At 47.9% G+C, this 20,070-nt stretch overlaps 1 protein-coding gene and 1 long non-coding RNA gene across 3 annotated transcripts in view; one reads left to right on the forward strand and one right to left on the reverse strand.

The window, feature by feature from the left end:
- CTBP2 (C-terminal binding protein 2) overlaps window positions 1–381 on the reverse strand; it is an 84,841-nt gene extending 84,460 nt beyond the window's left edge. Inside the window, exon 1 of one of the 2 annotated variants that reach the window (XM_083149440.1) lies at window positions 62–381. Coding sequence is in view for 1 of the 2 variants with exons in the window: in XM_083149441.1 (XP_083005567.1) it covers window positions 62–71 (10 nt within the window). In the remaining variant the exon portion in view is untranslated. The remainder of the gene's footprint in view (window positions 1–61) is intronic. The other variant, XM_083149441.1, reaches the window with a different exon arrangement.
- Window positions 310–9,009, forward strand: LOC146009268 (uncharacterized). The gene is made up of 3 exons (XR_014444630.1): window positions 310–428; window positions 628–707; window positions 8,549–9,009. It is a non-coding gene; the product is annotated as an uncharacterized LOC146009268 (long non-coding RNA).
- Window positions 9,010–20,070: the final 11,061 nt, after the last annotated feature.

Consider the following 20,070-nt stretch of genomic DNA (forward strand, 5'->3'; position numbering starts at 1 on the left):
AGCACAGACAATGACACACTCACATGTCCTGCAAGCAGGGAGGGAGGGAGAGGTACTGTACCTAGAACCATCCTGCATCCGAGTCACCTGCTCTCCTGGGCGTGCACTCCTGACCCCAGCCTGGCAATCCCTGTACCCAGGCTATAGTGGTGGTGGTGGTCCTCTGCTGCTGCTGCAGTGAGATGGACAGGAGCTGCAGGGGGCTCCTTCCTCCCTTCTCCACCTCCTTTCACTTTTGGCTAGGCGGGGTCTGTCATGCAGACCAATGAGGCTGGGCACTGGGACTCAGCCCCCCACCAGCACGAGAAGAGGATCCATGGCATGGTGGTGGTGTGTAGGGGGAGAGGCAGTGCAGAGGGCAGGAGGCAGCTGGGGAATAAAGGCTGCTGGGTGGGGACGCTGATGACACTGAATGCAGAGGATGCTAGGTATCAGCTGGCTGGATGACGCAGTTTTGCCTCATAAGGATAATAAAACATTGTATAGGGGGAGATGTACTAAAGCCTTGCAGAGAGATAAAGTGGAGAGGGATAAAGTATCAGCTAATCAGTTCCTAATTGCCACCCCTGTACACGCATCGGAGCTATAATAATAAAACAGGGTTTTTTTTCTGCATTTCTTCTTTAGTACACTGGGATAGGCCTGTCCGGTACAAAGGGGCACAGGGGTGCAGGAATACCACCCAAACTGGAGAGATCATTTTCCAGGTAAGGGTGCAAGTGACACAATGTACTGCTCCTGCTTATGCTGCAGAAATCCTCATGTACAGAGCCATGTCATACAAATAATTAAACAGACAACTTTGTAAAAGAAAGTGGGTTTTAATGTAACTGCCCCCTGGGTACACACTAGACCAGGAGTAGCCAACTCCAGTCCTCGAGAGCTACCAACAATTCATGTTTTTCATACCTCTCAGCTGGGGCACAGGTGCACTCATTGCTGAGCACATTTTAAAAGATCCACAGGTGGAACTAATTACTTGATTCTATGAGGAGACCTGGAAAACATGACCTGTTATGGGGTTATTGTATGCACTGTATTATATGTGATTATTGTATGCGTTTCAAACTTTTAAGGTCAAAAACACTTTGCATGTAGTTCAAATCACACTGTTTCTGTGGGGCTTGTGATGCGATACGATGCGCGCTCCAGCGTTATTTATATCGCATAGTACAAAAACCACGTGCAGGCAATACTTTTTGTACTACACCACATCATTGTTGTAGCACATTGTATATGAACTAATTACATAATGTAGTTTAGTACAAATTGTATGCAGTTCAAATGGCGTACAACAGAAATCACATAGTATCGCATAGCATTGAAGCATACTTGCCCAGGGGCGGATCCAGGATAAAATGACAGGGGGGGCACCATGATAAAAGAGGGTTTAGGTGGGGGAGGGCCAGTGTTAGTGGTGCCAGTGTACATGCTAAGAGAGCGGCAGAGAGAGGGTGGCAATGGGATTAAAAATAGGCCCTGGCATTTAAAGTGCACAGGCCCACCATGGCAACAAAAGTGAAGGATGTAGTTGTGCGCGCGCCGAAGGCGTGCTCTGGAAAAGGGGGTGTGGCCACTCAACAGGGGGCATGTCCTTAAGTGTAGTGTACAACACCATATACAACTTCTACACATTATGCAACAAAATACTAAACACCATTATACTTGCCCCTTACACATGATGCCAAATGGAATGAGCCAAAATTCAAACAATGCCACATGGATTGTGTCAAAATTCACATAATGCCACACGGATTGAGCCAAAATTTACATAATTACACACGGATTGAGCCAAAATTCACATAATGCCAAATGGATTGAGCCAAAATTCACATAATGCCACACGGATTGAGCCAAATTCTTAAAATGCCATATGGATTGAGCCAAAATTCACATAATGCCACATGGATTGAGCCAAAATTCACATAATGCCATACGGATTGAGACAAAATTCACATAATGCCACATGGATTGAGCCAGAATTCACATAATGCCACACAGATTAAGACAAAATTCACAATACGCTTCATAAACAGGGACATTGTCCACCAAAGTCGCGCATTAAACATTTACACCATAATGTCCATTGCACGTTAAGTTACACGGCATGATGTCCATTATGTATTATGCCAAACACCATAATGCCTATTAAAAATTATGCTACATACAGTAAGTGCTGCTTATCTACATGCTCATTGCCAAGGGTTCTATGCTCATTGCCAGAGGTTCCATGCTCGTTGCCATGTGGGATTACAAGCTTATTGCCAACGGGGAATACATGCTCGTGGTAAATGGGGGACAGCCGCCGCCAGGCAGAAGTGATAGCCACTGACAGTGGCAGAGCCTGGCTGCATTCCGAGCACTGCAGGTCCCAGCTATTTGAAATAATACCCATTTCACACCAGAAAATGCGTTCCCAGGTTGGCCCCTTTTACACCAGCCTAGTCCCTGCATTTTCTGGTGTGAGGGGGAGAGAAAACCACCCCTCCCCCCCCTTTAACCAGTTATCTCATTTAACCGGCTATATCTTCGGAACTAACTGACCCATTTACAGGAGACAAGTATCATATTGAAGAACTTTTGAGTGGACTTTGAATGATTTTGGTCCAGTGAAACTGGAACGTTTGGTTCCAGAGTAATCTGCCCTCAAAGAACATGAACAGCCATGAAATTACATTTAAAAAATAAAAAAAATTGATTTACATGCTATATCTCTGGAACCGATTGACCGATATGGACCATCCTGGTATCATATTGAAGGCCCAGCGATTTGGAATTGAATGACTTCAACCACAAGCTCCTGTGATGCCAGGGGGGGAACTGGCAGCCGTCGGAACCGGGTGGGGGTCGGAATTGACGGGTCCCATATTATCCTATGGGGAAAAAATGTTACAGCTTTGCCAGGCGATATCTCCGGTTCCTGGGGGGCTAGAGACATGGGGCTGGGCTCGTTGGAAAGCTCTGTTCCTCATCTACAAAATGAATGACAGGGGGGGCACGTGCCCAGGTGCCCCCCCCTGAATCCGCCACTGTACTTGCCTACCTGATACCATTGTATAGTTCAAATCGCACCTACAACAAATCACACCTTTAGTAGTTCTCGAGGACTGGAGTGGCTACCCCACCTCTAGATGATATGGGGGGAGATTCTCTAACAATCGCTGCGAGTCCTGCTAATTTCCAGGTATTTACTGCTTGTGCATCGCTGTGTTATGTCTCCCCTTTTCTCCATATTTTCTGTCCTTTAGCTTAACGCTTGCAGTTAGCTTTTTAGAGTGCTGCGGTGATGTGCTTTTTTTTTTTTAAGTTCTAAGTTCTGCGCATGCCCCTGGCTGGAGCTGGACGGACATGATGCGCACTTGCTTCTTCCTGACGCCGCCTGTCACGTGAGGTGGTCTGTCTGAGGCAGCGCATCCACAGCAGCGCATTCACGGCTCCTCGGTCCTGGCTGTGTGTCTTCGCTAGCCTGAAGAGGCGAGTTAGAACACTGCTCAGATTACCACGGCGGGGGTTAGAGCATACGGTGCGCACGCCTCCCCAATACAAATCAATGGGGAAAGAAGTGCGCTCTGATGAAACAAAGAATGCGGAAGTGTGGAGACGCGCACTACACCGCCGGGGGACTGAACATATGGAGAAGACACCATAAAAGATGGCTGACCGCTGCGTAACAGGTTAGAGAATCTCCCCCATGGTGTCATATCGGAACATCGTCTAGTGCAGGAGTGGGCAAACTAAGGCCCGCGACCCGATCCCGATTGGCCTGCTGCACTCCACCATCCTCCTCCTGGCTCCAGAGGCTTTCAGTGGTGCGCGTTCTCCTCCTGGCTCCAGGCTGTGTCAGTGGTACACTCCCTGGGCCAAGTACCCATTCCAAGGGTGCATTGCGGGTCCAAGGCCAGCGTGCGATGCGTTATGACATGACATGCCGGCACCACGGACACGGCACACTCAGTCTCAGGGACAGCACTGTGGCTGTTTAGCCCTCTCTCGCATGCGCAGTGGTGATTTCCAGATGCCAAGCACAGCAGAGAGAGAGCAGCGTGGGGTGCGGCGGCCGTATATCTGTGCAACAGCAGCAGCCTGGGGTGAGCGCATTCAGAAAGAAGGTGGGTACAGTGCACTTCTTTATTTTATCAATTAACCTCTTTCTTGTGACATGTGTTGTAGCTTACCAGTGGATGTCTGGAGGAGGTAAGTGACTTACCTCCTCCAGACATCCACCGGTTAGCAGTGGTAAATGTGGAGGGTGGGGGTGTCAAGAGGCATCATGGAGAAAATGCCCAGTACTAGTGTGGCCACTTTACCTGTATATTTGCCTCTTTGATCTACACCACAATTCATAAATTTACATATTTACGGAATATTCTTAAACTTCTGATTACCAGGAGCATCTTATCAAAATATAGAATTTGCTACTTTTTGAGCATAATTAAGTTCAAGTTATCATTGGTGCGGCCCTCCGACACAGTTCAGATTTTTCATGTGGCCCCCTATAGAAATTAATTGCCCACCCCTGGTCTAGGGTGTACCCAAGATATGCATACCCCCGCAGGTCACTAGCCAAGCAGCGAGACTGATGGGGGATGACATTATCAATGACTGGCTGCAGTATACTGAACGTCACACTTGCTGCATGCCAGTTTCCATTGGTGGCAATGTCAGGCTGGGTAGATATCACTAAGGGCGGTATTCAATGAGGCTGATTCGCCATGTTTTTATGGCGATTTTGTGCTGTAAGGCGAATTTTTGACTAAAACGGTGAATCACACTATTCAATGACCAGATGGCGAATACATTTCAAGGTTTTTATCGCCATGATTCACCGAGTAGCAATCGCTATCTTTTTATGGTGAAGTGGAATGTGAACTTTTAAAATAAAGTGTTTTGTTTTTTACATTTGGTGTAAAAAAATCAGGAATTTTATTCTGAGGAGGGGCATGCTATTTTTATTCATGTGCTGTAAGCACATGAATATATATTTAATAAAAAAAAAATATATATATATATATTTTTTACACAGACCAGCCAGCAGGGGGCCGGGAGCCGAGCCGCTCATTAGATATTCATATATTCACTGCACCCGATCATTACATATGCATGATCGGGTGTAGTGAATATACCCGGTCCCCTGCTGGCACCCCCTGGGGGCAGCCTGTGCTGCCTGGCTCCCGGGGAGCCCACCTCCCCCCCACAAACGTTCGGGGGCAGGCAGGGAGACTTCCATCTCCCTGCCTGCCGCCATCCTCAGGCTCCCTGCGGCATCGCCGCAGGAGTTAAAATTCACCAGTCAGGGGCAGCGAGCCCCTGACTCGTTGAATACTGGAGCCGGCGAGGCTCCGGAACGCGGTGAGCAGTGGCGAATGTGCAGCGAATCCTAAACAGGATTCGCTGCACATCGCCAAAATGCTCATTGAATACTGCCCTCAGTGTGTACTCAACTTTACACTTCACTAACTGGACCCTCCACAGCCTGCTAGTGAGCAGCCTCCCTGGACCCTCCACAGCCTGCTACTGACCAGCCACCCTGGTCCCTCCATAGCCTGCTACTGACCGGCCTCACTGGTCCCTCCACAGCCTACTAGTGAGCAGCCTCACTGGACCCTCCACAGCCTGCTACTGACCAGCCACCCTGGTCCCTCCATAGCCTGCTACTGACCAGCCTCACTGGTCCCTCCACAGCCTGCTAGTGAGCAGCCTCACTGGACCCTCCACAGCCTGCTACTGACCAGCCTTATTGGTCCCTTCACAGCCTGCTGACCAGCCTCCCTGGACCCTCCACAGCCTGCTAGTGAGCAACCTCCCTGGACTCTACACAGCCTGCTACTGACCAGCCTTACTGGTCCCTCCATAGCCTGCTACTGACCAGCCTCACTGGTCCCTCCACAGCCTGCTAGTGAGCAGCCTCCCTGGATTCTCCACAGCCTGCTGACCAGCCTCCCTGGACCCTCCACAGTCTACTGCTGAGAGACCCCCCCTTGCCTGGCTAACATTAGATCAGCGGTTCTCAAACTGTGGGTCCTGACCCCAAAGTGGGTCCTGACCTTCTAAGCATGGGGTCGCGACTCCATGTTGTGGACCATCAGGCTTGACGACTTTTCTAAGGTTCAAGGAGTCTGAAAAGTCTGTTGCATTGTCTGTTAGTTTAGACTCCTCCCATCACTCTGTGCCTCCACAATGCTGCCATGTACGTGCTGTCTGCTGCCTACACATGTGAGGACCTTCTGTAGTAACTTGCTGGGGTCCTGTCATTATTTTTACTGTTTGATCGGGTCCCAGAGCAAAATAGTTTGATGCATACCTCCCAACTTCTCTGGATACGGAGGAGGGACAGATGAATCCACGCTGTAGGCGCGTCGAAAATTTTGGGAGCGTGGCCTAATTAAAGGGGCGTGGCCTATGCTCACCGCTCTCCCGCAAGGCCATGCCCCTGTTTTGATGCTATGGGGGCATGACCCAGAGGCTCTGTGAGCCTCTAGCCATGCCCCCTGGCTGCGGGAATAGACCGCTCAGCAGCCGACGGGGGGGACTCCCAACAGCCACCCCCTTGCCGCGGGACACTGCCGGCCGCTGGAGGGATGCAGGATTGTCCCCGAAATCCGGGACAGTCCCACGGTTTTCGGGACTGTTGGGAAGTATGTCAGATGGACCCCTGCGTTAGATAATCAATGAGATATTTGGGGTACAGGATTGATGGCTGAGTCCAGTAATGATCCACTCCTGGAAGAGTTAATACTGTAAATGGATCACTCAGCACTGTAGTAAAACACTCCAGATCAATAAACATATTCCAGGCAGGAAGACAGAGACAGAATGGAGCACATGTATGTAACGGCACAGCATTTCCACACAAGCCGCGTATAATATACAGTGTGTGCTAGGAAAAAGAAAAAGACTTTCACTGCGGGTTAAAAGGTTGTACTCAGAGCATACAATCCCCAACAATGGAAAGAACTGAGGGGCTTTATTAAGCGAAAGGGGCATTTACCGAGCAACTTGCAAACATTTTCCTCCTCAACAGGAGCCGCATGTAAACAATTAGCCTGTTATTATGCTGTTTCCATGGTAACTGCAGCACCACTAATGAATAGGTAATGATACGTAGAAGCATAGAAATGATGGCAGAAAATAACCTACAGGTCAAATAGCTCTGAACTGGTGTATGGTTCTCCGTAATAATTTCTACATCTTCTAACAATAGTAATATTCAATGTGTGTTATTGAGTTCTTGTATAGCCTGAGTCCCCAGCACACTGTTCTACACATCCATCACCTTCCTGTACCCAAATGACTATTTCGTTTTGTTCAAGTTCTACTTTAAATCCAGCAGCTGACATCAAAGTTACGCTGGGATGGAAAAGGATGTATCTACAAACACATCACTTCATCTCCTCACTACGTACATCTCGCTCTCCTCAGCTCACTTCTCCAATAGAAAGACTTTGTATATAAGATAAGGGCGCCATTATACAATTACATAAGATTACCAGATTGACTTCATCGCATACCTCTCAACTCTCCTGCTTATCGCTGGAGCATCCCTTTTTTTGGGACGTTCCTGCGCCCTTCCCGCAGCCGGCAGTGTCCCACAGCAGGAGCCTCGAAGGGAGGCCGTTCGTAGTCCCCCCCTGTCACCCTGAAAAGATGCCGTGCGCATTCAGGGCACTCTACTCATAGGCGCATCTAAGGGGTGGTCCGCGGGTGCACCGGACCACCCATTAGACATACCGCCGATCAGAAGGGAGTCCTTCCTCCCTCCACTTCCCCAGAACTAGGGAAGGCCATCAACCATCGATAAATCAAAATCATCAATGGTTTATGGCCGATGTTGAATACTTTTGCCAACGATGGGAGAGATCCAGATGGTTTCTCTCCATCGATGGCAAAGCAAAGCCAATGTTTTGCTTCTTTTTTTTTTTCAGAAGCATAGCTCTACCCCCGACACCCATGAGCCCCCGTGTTTTGGTTGGCTTACAGGTCAATCAGTCAAACAAAATGGATGACCATCAAGGTAAAAATATCGACAGTCATTATCCCGACGTCGGGATCCCGACTGGCCGGACCCAGACAGCATAGTGAGCACAACTAAGCCCCTCACTACTCGAGCCACCTATTCTATTCTCCCTCTATGGGGGTCGTAGACCCCCACGAGGGAAAATAGCCGGTGGCGGTCGGGATCCCGACATCGGGTAAATGCCTGTCGGGATCCCGACTGTGGGGACCCCGTCCGGCACCCATACCAAATAGCTCGCAATTGGAAAAAAGAATCCCCAGGCACCAAGAATTGCTGAATAGGATTTGGTTCATAACTAAACATAGAATAGAATCAACTTTATTGGCCATGTATGCTTGCGCACACTAGGAATTTTTTGTGGATTACAGTGCAGCATCAAACAGGAGTAATGGGGGGGAGACATTACATACATTACATTAAGACATTACATGTATTACATTTCCAGCTACGACTATGGTGGATAGGTCGCCAAGTAGGGTCACGCTGTTTGGCTGTTAATATTAGGATTGCATTCCCTTTGATTGGATTGTTCAGGTGATGGACGGCTAACGGAAAGAAGCTTTGTATGGATCTGGACGTTTTGTCGGGGACAGACCTGAACCGTCTTCCGGATGGTAGGATGTTGAACAGGTTGTGACCAGGATGCAGCTTGTCCTTCGCTATCTTCTCAGCGCGTTTCCTTACCCTGGATGAGAACAGATCCCTTATTGGGGGGAGGTTGGTCCCTATGATCCTTTCCGCAGTCTTCCCTACCCTCTGCAATACTTATCAAGTCTACAAAATAACACAGGAGAAAAAAATATCATTCCTTGTGGCTCCCGTGGTACAAATACAGTACCAGCATTCCTCTCCCTGGACTTAAATAACCTTCAACTCCCCATGTACCGGGACCCTTAATTCTACTAATTGATGTTTTTTATGGTCTTCATATGTTTTTGGTTTTGTTGATGTTTTTGCCTACATGTATTCAATAAAAATATATGATTTCAAAGTCACGCTTGGACCAGTAAACGGCAACCCATCAGATATGGAGATGCGAGTCTTATTTATGTCATTTGGTGATAGGGCCTCCAGAACTGCACAGATGTCCTTGATTTCCAAGTGACCTATGACGTGACAGTGGTACCTCCCTCTCAACCAACTGCCTTTAAAATATGGGCCAATATACCAGCTCTCACAATCGTGTGTGTTTGTGTGTGTGTGTGTGTGTGCGCAGTTGCAGCACCCAATAGCACATGAGCTTGTCAGAGCATACTACATCTTATTGGTGGTTTGCAGTAACTAGTCCTTACAGGCCACTCCCACTGGCACACCATGACCAGGTCATCCATCCATCGAATGTGATCATAACCAGTTGTACGTGGGTAATATTCTTCAATGTATGTGGGGCCGCTCCCACACCTTGGACAATGGGGGTTATTGTAATATCTTCGGTCCCCCGTATGTTCGCACAGGGGACCGATGTTTTGCGTCTGCACATGCGCAGATGTATTTCTGCTCATGTGCAGATGCAGGGTGCGAGCGGGCACGGCGAACTACATGTTCATCCCGATTGTATCTAGTGTTGTCGTGGGTCGTCGGCGGGGGACAGGGCCCATGGGAATGCCCCCATGAAAACGCTGGGCCTTCCCATGCAAATTGCCCGGTGACGCAGGTGTGGGGGGTGTGGGGAGTTGACGTCAGCGGATGTCATCTGCCCGTCTGCTTCCTGCACAGGGCGCTCGCAGATCAAGACACCATGGAGGCAAATCATCCATGCGCAGGTGTGCGGGTGTGAGCGGGGGGCGGGCGGCACTGTGGGCGGTGTTTAGTCCACACACAAAGCTGCAAATTCCGCAGTGTTGCACATGGACTAGAATATGGTCCAATATGTAGCTGCTGCTACAGCACCTCCTTGATAAATATTGCTGATTAGGTGGCAATGGGCCTAATTCAACATAGAGAATTTGCAAATTGAGCTATTATCCAATGACATACCATTTGCATCCCGCATCTGCGAGGATAAATAGCGTCTGAAAATGCATCTGGATCGTAAACGTAAAGGAGTCGCAGTTTGTCTGACAGGAAGCCGGAGTTTGAGGTGGAAACTTGCTGTTTTCTGGGTGTGTGGCGTCAGCACTGTCCACCCCCAGACTGTTTCAGTTGCAGATTAATGGAAGCCTCAGGCCTACTCACATTTCCACAGAAAGAAGTCTCGTTGATGTTTCAGGAATTGCAAATGCAGGTGCTACCGTGCTGAGACTTGTAGTTCCACACAGAAAAAAAGAAAATGCAGGTGAACATTAAATCAGGGTTGCCTACCCTCCCGGAATGGCCGGGAGGGTCCCGGAAATCGGGTCCCCCTCCCGGCCCCCCCCGGAAAGGGTGGCAATCCTCCCGCATATCCCCCCCCCCCCCCAGCTCCCGTGATGTGTCCCTCGCCGGGGGGTCTGTAGGTAAAATGCCGCGATCGCTGCATATTAGCCCCGCCCCCCGCAGTGCAATGCCTGAAATACTGGCACTGCACGGCGGGGGGGCGGGGCAAAAATGACGCGACACTGTAGGCATGCCCCTCACAAGGCATCATCTGTGTGGCCACGCCCTGAACCGCCTCTTTTTCCACTCCTGGATATGGCCCCGCCCCCCTGCCTAACAGAGCTGGCTGCCCTCCCGGAGAGGGCAGCTCAGAAGTCGGCAAGTATGCATTAAATACTAAACTAACAAACACTGCTAATCTGAATAATTGTAATAAACTCTGCAATATAACTGAGTCAATTTTAGGTGCATATTTTGTCCAACTATATGGGCCCACCAACCGCAACCACGTGACCTCATTGGTTTTGTTCCTTATTGGTTTGTCCCTAACACTAAGGTTCAAGTCCAGGGCATTAAACACCCCCCCCCCCCCCCCCCGGGCCATCACAAGCAACTGGCAGAATTGAGCAATCGCCCATATTTAGGACTATACAAAGCAGGAGTGGGTGAGTTGCTTGGGGGCGTGGCGAGTACAATTGCCTCATTTTAGCCACACCCCTGCTGTGCAATACCGTTACTTCAAGCAAATAAAAAAAAATGGAAATCTTTCCCAAAATACCTCACCTTTGGATTCTCACACCCTACTAAAATGGGTTTTATTATTCTTTTAACGCTACATAACCAACTTTGGGCCTGATTCAGACCTGCTCGCAGGTGCGGCAGTATCACATGCAATATATGGTATGCGGTCCTTTCACATAGGATATATCGAATGCGATTTCGGCCAAGCCTGCCCGGCTCAAGTACAATCCAACAAATTGCTTCTGCAGCTATTGCGACTCTCAGGTTCCACTGCGATGCACAAAGAATCAGATGCAGATGCATCGCATCAGACCTGCTGTCAATCACATGCAGATTTGGATGCTTTTCATGCGATTAATTGCTGCAAATCGCAGATCAATCAGAAAAAATACCCAGGTTCTGTGCTGCACATGCGCCGTTGTCATTGCCACTACCGTCGATAGCCCCCACGTGTGCCACCGCTGATCATACTCACCACCCTGAGATCGGCTCCTGCAACACTGCTGGTTATCAGGACTTCCTGCTTCTGTGGCGGTAGTTGCTAAATTCTAGTGGGCTAAAGGTCCTTTCACCCCCAGGGGGAGGAGCAAGGCCGGGCCACTTGCTCCTTCACTATCTACACCACCACTGGTTGCCTTAAGTAACCAGGTGGCGAGCGGAGTGGAGTGAGCCAGCGTGCCCGAAACGTGGCGAGTGAAGCGAGCCCCTATGGGTCCCTTTTCCGACCTTGCTCCTCCTCTCTCCGCCCCCTCTCCTCCCCTGTCACATGACAAGATCCCTTAGCCCACTTGAACTTAGACCTAACCCTTCCGTGACCCCCAGTGCTGTAAAGTGAGCTGCTGCTTTGCAGCATCATTTTACTGCACCGGGGGTCACAGAGCAGCTGGGACTGGGAGCCCCAAAGACCGGCAGCCCTTACCCTGAAGAATGGCAGCCTATTAATACATTCCAGTGATACTAAAATAATGCTAAAAGGTGTGGGAAAACACAACAAAACAAAATAGTTCTACCCGTTGTTATAAATCCCTGTAACACTGTGTAATACCGCACACTGCAAATCCCTGTTTGCCAATATGGCTAGCAATAGCCTTTACTTGATTACCTGCCAGTAACAAGCTGGGATCTCCGGATATAAACAGTGTAGTACTGGTCTAGGCCAACATTTTTTTGGTGAAAATATTCTGACTCTCTGCAGCGGAACTGTACTATCATTATCCTGTAGCATAATGCTTACCATATATACGTGTAAGCTGGCGTCACGGTGATCTAAGAAAATAGTAGTGCGATATAAAATATCAGCCTTGCACCTCTGCAGAAGCCATCACTGCTGTATTACACTTAAGCCACACAAAGCTGTACACAAGACAGAACAAAGCGATGCGCTCTGCTTTTAGTGGTCAATGTTACATCGAAAGTCAATAGACTACAAAGTGTTTCCGACTTGCCATCTAATTACGGCCAGGCGCACTCTGGGAGAGAGCTACAGATATATACAGTATCGCTGGCCAGAAAAAGACAAATAAATATATAAATACAGATAGCAGCCTGTGCACAGCGCTCCCTCTGCCAGCATCGCATTTACATAGAACTGTCCATTCCTTCCCTTACAATATATTTTGTCAGAATATCTTTCTTGGTTACCATGGAAGCAGAGTAGGGAGCATTAAGCAGGTGTTAACAGAACGGCAATCAATATGAATCAGTTCATGGCCCATCATCCTGAGGAATGTGTGGGGATAAATCAAATTATATTTGCTTAAAGATTCACCGTGCGCGGTTTATGTCACAGCAAAGTGGGATCTATTGAACGGCCGCCATCCGGCACTGCGGATTCATTTATCCTGGATGGTGTTTTTTTTTTCTTTACAAATAGGTTTATGGGACAAAAACATCAGATTTTATTGTCTGCCCTTATTTTTACCTCAAAAAATAGAAATAAAAATAAAAATTCTGCAGTCAGATGACCAACCTGGAGTTCATTTCTTTCTGCTACTATCATTTAGATTTGGCAAGGTTTTTGGAGTGCGTGTGCGTGCTAAAAGATACCTAATATTAAGCTTACACAGTTACCAAGCAGCCACCCAATAACAAGTAGGGAGAGGAGGGGGGGAGGGGCATTTGGCACTTTGACCACACCTCTAGGAAGTGCTTTCCGCTAAGCAAACAATGTTTGTGGCAAATAACTGTGGTACGTCGTACATCCCTTGTTGTGTAATTATTATGGTATGCAAAACTGTAGATGGGCGTGATTGTACTAAATAGGGGGTGTGGTTTAATGTAGGCATCTCCAAGTCAAATAATATTTACCCAAAGAGGTAAACATTGTACAGCTGGCATACACTAGGGCGTTTTTCATGCAATTTGGTTTGGTGCGGCTCAAGGGAGAATTGCGTGCGACTTCTCTGAGGGGAAAATGTATGGGGGCCTTAACAGACACAATACATAGCAAAGGTTAATCAGTGTAAGCAAGTACAGATGGCATGAAATGGTTTATCCAATGTGGGTGTGGTTTTGCAAGATTGAAATGTGAAAACTTAATAGAGCTACAAATCAATTGAATAAAATACAACCTCATATGTCAGTGTAGAATACAGAGACTATACACCAATTTACAATACAGCAGGCATTCTAGTAACTGAACCACTATGCAATATAAATGACATCTTAGCAGGGCTGGGTCTAAAGATGCCCATACACAGTGCATACTCGCCGATTCCGTGGGTGCTCATGGGCCTGAGCACTCACAGGAATTAATGAGCACCCACGTGCCCGTAACTCCTGAGTCCCGATTCCGAGCCACTGTATTTGCTTGTTGATGTGAGGCCACAGCAAGCACACCACCACCCAAGGGACAGTATGCCGGGGGAGTATACTGGGACTCAGAGGAGTGTATTCCATTTGCGGAGTAATACGCGGCGGATGCGGGCAGGCTCCTTAGTTCAGCATGACCCAGCGGCTGGAACATACGCATTTGCACATACAAGACGATGCTTTGTGCCATTACAGCTGAAAGTGTCTGGCCAACGGTTCATTTCCCTTCCCCAAATGACATGCCCAATTTCACAAGGCCACACCTCCTTTCAACAGGCTTGAGCACCCACCAGCAAAAACATGCATCGGCACCTCTGACACTAGGGGCGTTTTGTACTACACCGCATCCATCCAGTTCACATCACATGTGATACGCTACAACAGCGTGCGATTTGACTAGATACAATGCGATCTAGTATAAGATGTACTGCCTGCACATACTGTTTTGGCTTGCAGTATGAACCACGAGGGAGCACACATCGCATTGCAAGCCAAAAGAAACACGTGACATGTCAACTATATGCGATAGTAAAATAGTTCAAAACACATCAGAGAATTGCACCGCGCGTGGGAACTATAAGGAGACGTCATAGTGCCCTCATCTACCCTAGGAGCTTGTTCTGCATTGTGGAGAAAGAGATAAACTGGAGATAAAGCAGAGAAAAGGTAAAAGGAGATAAAGCACCAGCCAATCAGCTGTGTTTGAAAAAGACAGTTGGGAGTTGATTGGCTGGTGCTTTATCTCCTTTTACCTTTTCTCCGCTTTATCTCCAGTTTATCTCTTCTCCAAGCTTAATAAATCTGCCCCTTAAACTCACAGGGGAGGAGAGGTGGCCCCTTGGGAGCAGAAGCCCGGTGGCAGATGACTCCATTGCCTCCCAGAGTTCTGCCTCTGGCGTATGAGAAGACCAAACTTAGGAGTCAGGCCACCCCTAGGCATTACATTACATGATTGCCCCCCCCCCCCCCCCATTACATCACTGTATACCCAGGGCTATTTTTCAGCAGGCTCCAGCAGGAACTGAGGCCCTTATTCTAGTTCACTCTTTCTGACAAAATATTTCTTAGATGGACAAAACCATGTGCACTGCAGGTGAGGCAGGTGTAAAACCCCACCCAAATCTAATTATCTCTGCACAAGTAACACCTGCCTCACCTGCAGTGCACATGGTTTTGTCCATCTAAGAAATATTTTGTCAGAAAGAGTGAACTAGAATAAGGGCCTCAGTTCCTGCTGGAGCCTGCTGAAATATAGCCCTGTGTATACCCTTATGTTGGGACTGGTACCGATGTCATCAGACTGGCAAAACAGCCCCAACCTCACCCCCCTTTGCTACCACAATGACTAATGCCCCCTTACGATCTGCCAGGCACAAAATAAAATAAAAAATAAGTTGTAATGACAAACCATAGGAAAGAACCACACAGCCAGCGTCCTGACAGCACTCACGCAGGGCAGCATGCTTTGCCTGGGTATGGATCAAAGGGTTGACAGTAATTAGGTCGACTCATGTTGACCGTTTTCAAGTCAACTTTTTTATGTGTCAACCTTTTGCCTGTCAACCAATAGTTAATGATATATTGACTGTCAACCTCTCAACTTCATCCCCTGTGCTGCTCCCAGCTATTCTCCAATTCTAAAAACACAGATTTTTGGAAATATACCCCAGAGACTAGCAACTGTTGACCCTTATATCAGCCTATCACAGGTGCTGTAACAACAATGGCTGTCAATTATCTTCTGTTCACTAGGCAGTAAATACAGAACTATACAGTAGATGACAGTATAGGGATCATTTTTAGTACATCACTATTTAAATATACAAGAGGATGCCCTTCACCCTCTTTCTTAGACAGAACTGCATCTATTGCTACCTCTGATACATTATTATTATTATTTATTTATTAAGTTCCTTATATAGCGCACACATATTCCGCAGCGCTTTACAGAGTATAGCTGAACATTCACATCAGTCCCTGCCCCAGTGGAGCTTACAATCTATATTCCCTACCACATGTACACGCGCACACAGACATTCTAGGGTTAATTTTGTTGGAAGCCAATTAACCTATCTGTATATATTTTTGGATTGTGGGAGGAAACCAGAGTACCCGGAGGAAACCCACGCAGGCACAGGGAGAATATACAAACTCCACACAGTTAGCGCCATGGTGGGGATAGAACCCATGACCTCAGTGCTGTGAGGCAGTAATGCTAACCATTACACCATCCGTGATACATCTGTTTGCACCACAAATTTACATATAAAGGGCCTAAATCAGTAAGGATTGCAAAGCAAAATCTTTCTCTAATGGGCAAAACCATGCTGCACTGCAGGCGGGGCAGATGTAACCTGTGCACATGTGTGGATCCGGGGGGGGGGGGGGGGGGCTGGAGCCCGGGTACATGGGGGTGATGGTCCTGTAGTGCTCAGCATCCAGGTGTGCTCCAGCACCACGTGCCTGGACAGAGAGCACCCGGCACTGCCGCTCTCCTCCTTATTGCTGGACATTGAGGAGGAGGTGTGCAGGGACGAGCTGTCCGATTCCTGCATCCTGGCCCGAAGCAGCAGACTTCTCAGCCGTACCTGCGATGACACTGGCTCCTGCGCTGTTCTGGGGAGTTCTACTGCTGAGCTAAGCCTGCTCCAGGGGCTGCTGCTTGGGATGCCTGTCCCTGCTCTCCTCTGACTCTACGGTCACGGAGATGCTTGGGGCCCCCTCGTATGCCTGGGAGGCTCCAATCTCACAGTGCAGTGTAAAAGAAAAACAATCTAATTATGTAAAAATGCTCTAATTAATATTTTTTATAAATTTGTTTTTTTTTAAATGTCCAATTTAGTAATTAATGTCCTATGTTTTTGCCACTTCTACGATCAGCTTCGGATGCTTGAAGCCGATGGTAGGGTGATTGGCAGGCCGGGGGTATGTCAAGGCGTGCCCAAAGCATTTCCTGGCCGTGCTCTGAAAACCACTGGGCGGACCCAGATAAGCGCTGGGAGTGCCTTGGCAAACAGAGGTTCTCCCCGGGCCTGCTAGGGGCAGGTGACTGATGTCACATGAAGTCACAGCTTGCCCCATTTGGAGGACGCTGTGCAGCCGACAGAGTAAATTCTGGGCTACACGGCGGCTGCATGCAGTGGAAAAGTCATTCAGTGGTGAGTAACCATTGGATGATTTTTTTCTCTGTCCAAGACCTTGCAAACAGATGTGTAGCTGTAAACATCCATTTGCAACACTGCACGTGGAATCAGGCACCGGTGGGGGCGCTTTTTCTGTGGGGCAGCGCTGAGCTGATTGCTGGGCTCTAAGTAAACGCAGCCCAGGGATCAACTCTGAATGAGCGCCATTATGCCCTTACACATTGTGCCACACAACATAATGCTTATTACACATTATACCACACATGCAATACTCCTGACACAGTATGCCGCACATCACAATGCCTCTTACACAATATACTGCACACCGCAATGACCCTGACACATTATGCTTACTTGCCTACCTGACCCTCTCCTTCAGGGAGAAAATGCTCTGTTCCTGGACTTCCCTGCTAATGTATGATTGCCATCACTTGTGGGGAGCTAGGTATGGATAAGAAAGGTGTTTCACCACAGGTGATGGCAATTATACATTACCATTTGTGGCTTCCTCCCCCTGAGCGCAGTGTTTAAATAACCTGATTTGCCGATCTCTGGAGAGAGGACAGGGCTAAAGTGTCATAATCGCATCATTTAGCCCCGCCCCCTCCATGGAGATCTGCAAACCGGGTCATTTTCCAGCATGGGGGCGGGGCTTAATGACATCATGCTCAAGCCCTGCCCCCAAACTCCTGCAGAAAGTCTCCTCTCCGGGAGAAGCCCGGATTACAAAAGTCGGCAACCCTGTTGATTATACCATGCAGTACTCAGGCCCACCTTCCAACGGGATACACTTATTTTTGACATTAACTATCCCGAAAATATGGCAATTCGTATTCGTATTGATGTGCTATCAATACGAATTGTCGTATTTTCGGAATAGTAAATGTCAAAAATAAGTGTATTTCTGGATACAAATACACCTATTTTTTTTAAAAAATTTCCTTTAGTAAATTCCCCCCAGTATGTTTAGCCTAATGGCTTATTAAATTGTTATTTGATTTTTAATGATGCATACTTTGTTTCTCACTATTCAGTGTCTGAGAAACACTAATGCTGGCCACACATCAGATCAACTTTCCATCCAAGCATAGTTGCTTGGATGGAATAAAAAATATGGTACTAGATGGGACTCGGGAGCAAATGTAATAAAAATATGGTACTGGATGGGAGCAAATGTAATAAAAATATGGTACTAGATGGGAGCAAATGTAATAAAAATATGGTACTGGATGGGAGCAAATGTAATAAAAATATGGTACTAGATGGGAGCAAATGTAATATTTACTTCAGAAATTTGCTCCCAAAATCTGGAGAAGGACAAAAACTGTCGCTCAGACACGGTACTGTAGTTGAACCTGTTTGATTTAAACAATTTGACTGAATGTTTTTGTCCATTTTCCTGGGTTTGTGAGCACATTTCTGATTGTCTTTTGCCCCCATCCAGTACCATATTTTTATTCCATCCAAGCAACTAGTTGGATGGTTGGAGGAAAGTTGGTCTGATGTGTGGCCAGCATTACTCACCATCTGTTTCTTCAGGCTTGCTAAGAGACTTTCCTCCACAGTCGCACTGCGGCACTCTGGTGTCCAGCCGTCACTTGGTGCGTACTGCTGACGACTCCCGGCGGGGGGTGCTACTACAGTATGCAGCTTTACTTAGAGCATCTCTCAGGCCTAAACCACATGCACACCAAACTTCCCTCCTTTCTCAGCATGGGCGCAGCCATATTGATTTGGTATACAGGAAGTGTGTTAGCCAATCCCAGCCAGGCTATTCTAGCATCATCCTGCAACTACCAATCCACTGTAGCCATTCCCTATAAATACGCTGGAGCTGGGCTAAACCAACAGTCAGTGCATTAATGTCCTAAGAGTAGCAGTGCTTCCAGTTACTTCTGAGTGGTTCCTGCTTTCTACAGCACAGACAGCATTCCATTCTGCTTCAGCCTGACTTCCTCCAGTATCCAGTCTGTAATCGGCTTGGTTCTAACCAAGTCCATACCACCATACCTCCCAACTGTCCAGTTTTTCGCGGTACCCTCTATTCAGTGCCCAGAGAGCGAAAAACGGGGGCGTGGCCCCACTGTGGCTAATTTGCATATACTGCACTCTCATTATCATAGGCCACACCCCCTTTTCAGGTCCCTATTTCCATTCTGAAGAAGTTGGGAGGTATGCCACATCACCATCAGTTCCCTGATTATCATCATTATACCATCACTTCAGTATATTCTTCACTGCTTACTTGTATTAGATGCAGCCCACAGTGCATAGAAGAGAACACCTACTCTTCAAGACAGACTTTACTTTTTTTTGTTTTATTTCAAGTATCCCTTCTCCTACGGGTCCTTCACCTTGTTCACGGTATATCCAAAGTCATCATTTAGGTGATCTAAAATTACTAAAGACTCAACTTCCATTTTGACTCCAGCCTCAGCCCAGAGGCTGACACCAAACCTGTTTCCGTGACATAAAGTACAAACATCTGATCAGTAACGGTCTAAAGACTTGGCTACAAATTAATTAGCATTTATTTTTCATTCCCAAATAAAACAGCCTATTATAATTGTAGTTAGTTTAGCTGTATGTACGTACGTATGGCTGTATGTATGTATTCCTGGCTGTCTGGGGCTCACCCTACTGGGCCTCCTCATTGCTGCCACCAATGGTGAATGCCTGTTCCTCACTAAATAGGCCTTGGGGGGCCCTGTGTGAAATCCTCACAAGGAGGCCCTCAGGGCCGGCGCTACCCACTCAACAGCTCCTGCAAAGCAGGGAGGCGCCATCCTGAAAAGGCGCTGTCTCCCTCCCTGCTCTGCTAAAGCTGCCTCAGCCCTCACTGTCACTGCCTCCTGCACGCCGCCCACAGTGCCTGTCTGACAGCGGGCGGGCGGCAGTATAAACAGCTGCTCCCTGCACCGCAAGTGCACAAAGCCTGCATGCCGCCCGCAGTGCCAGTCTGACAGCGGGTGGCAGTATGGAGAGGCTGAGCAGCTCCCTGCACCGCGCACACACTGTCCTCCTCCTGCGACCTGCCCCATCTTCCTCACGGACACTTGCGCTGAG

Source organism: Crinia signifera, chromosome 6 (genome assembly GCF_055691185.1).
Source record: "Crinia signifera chromosome 6, ASM5569118v1, whole genome shotgun sequence".
Taxonomy (NCBI): Eukaryota; Metazoa; Chordata; class Amphibia; order Anura; family Myobatrachidae; genus Crinia; species Crinia signifera.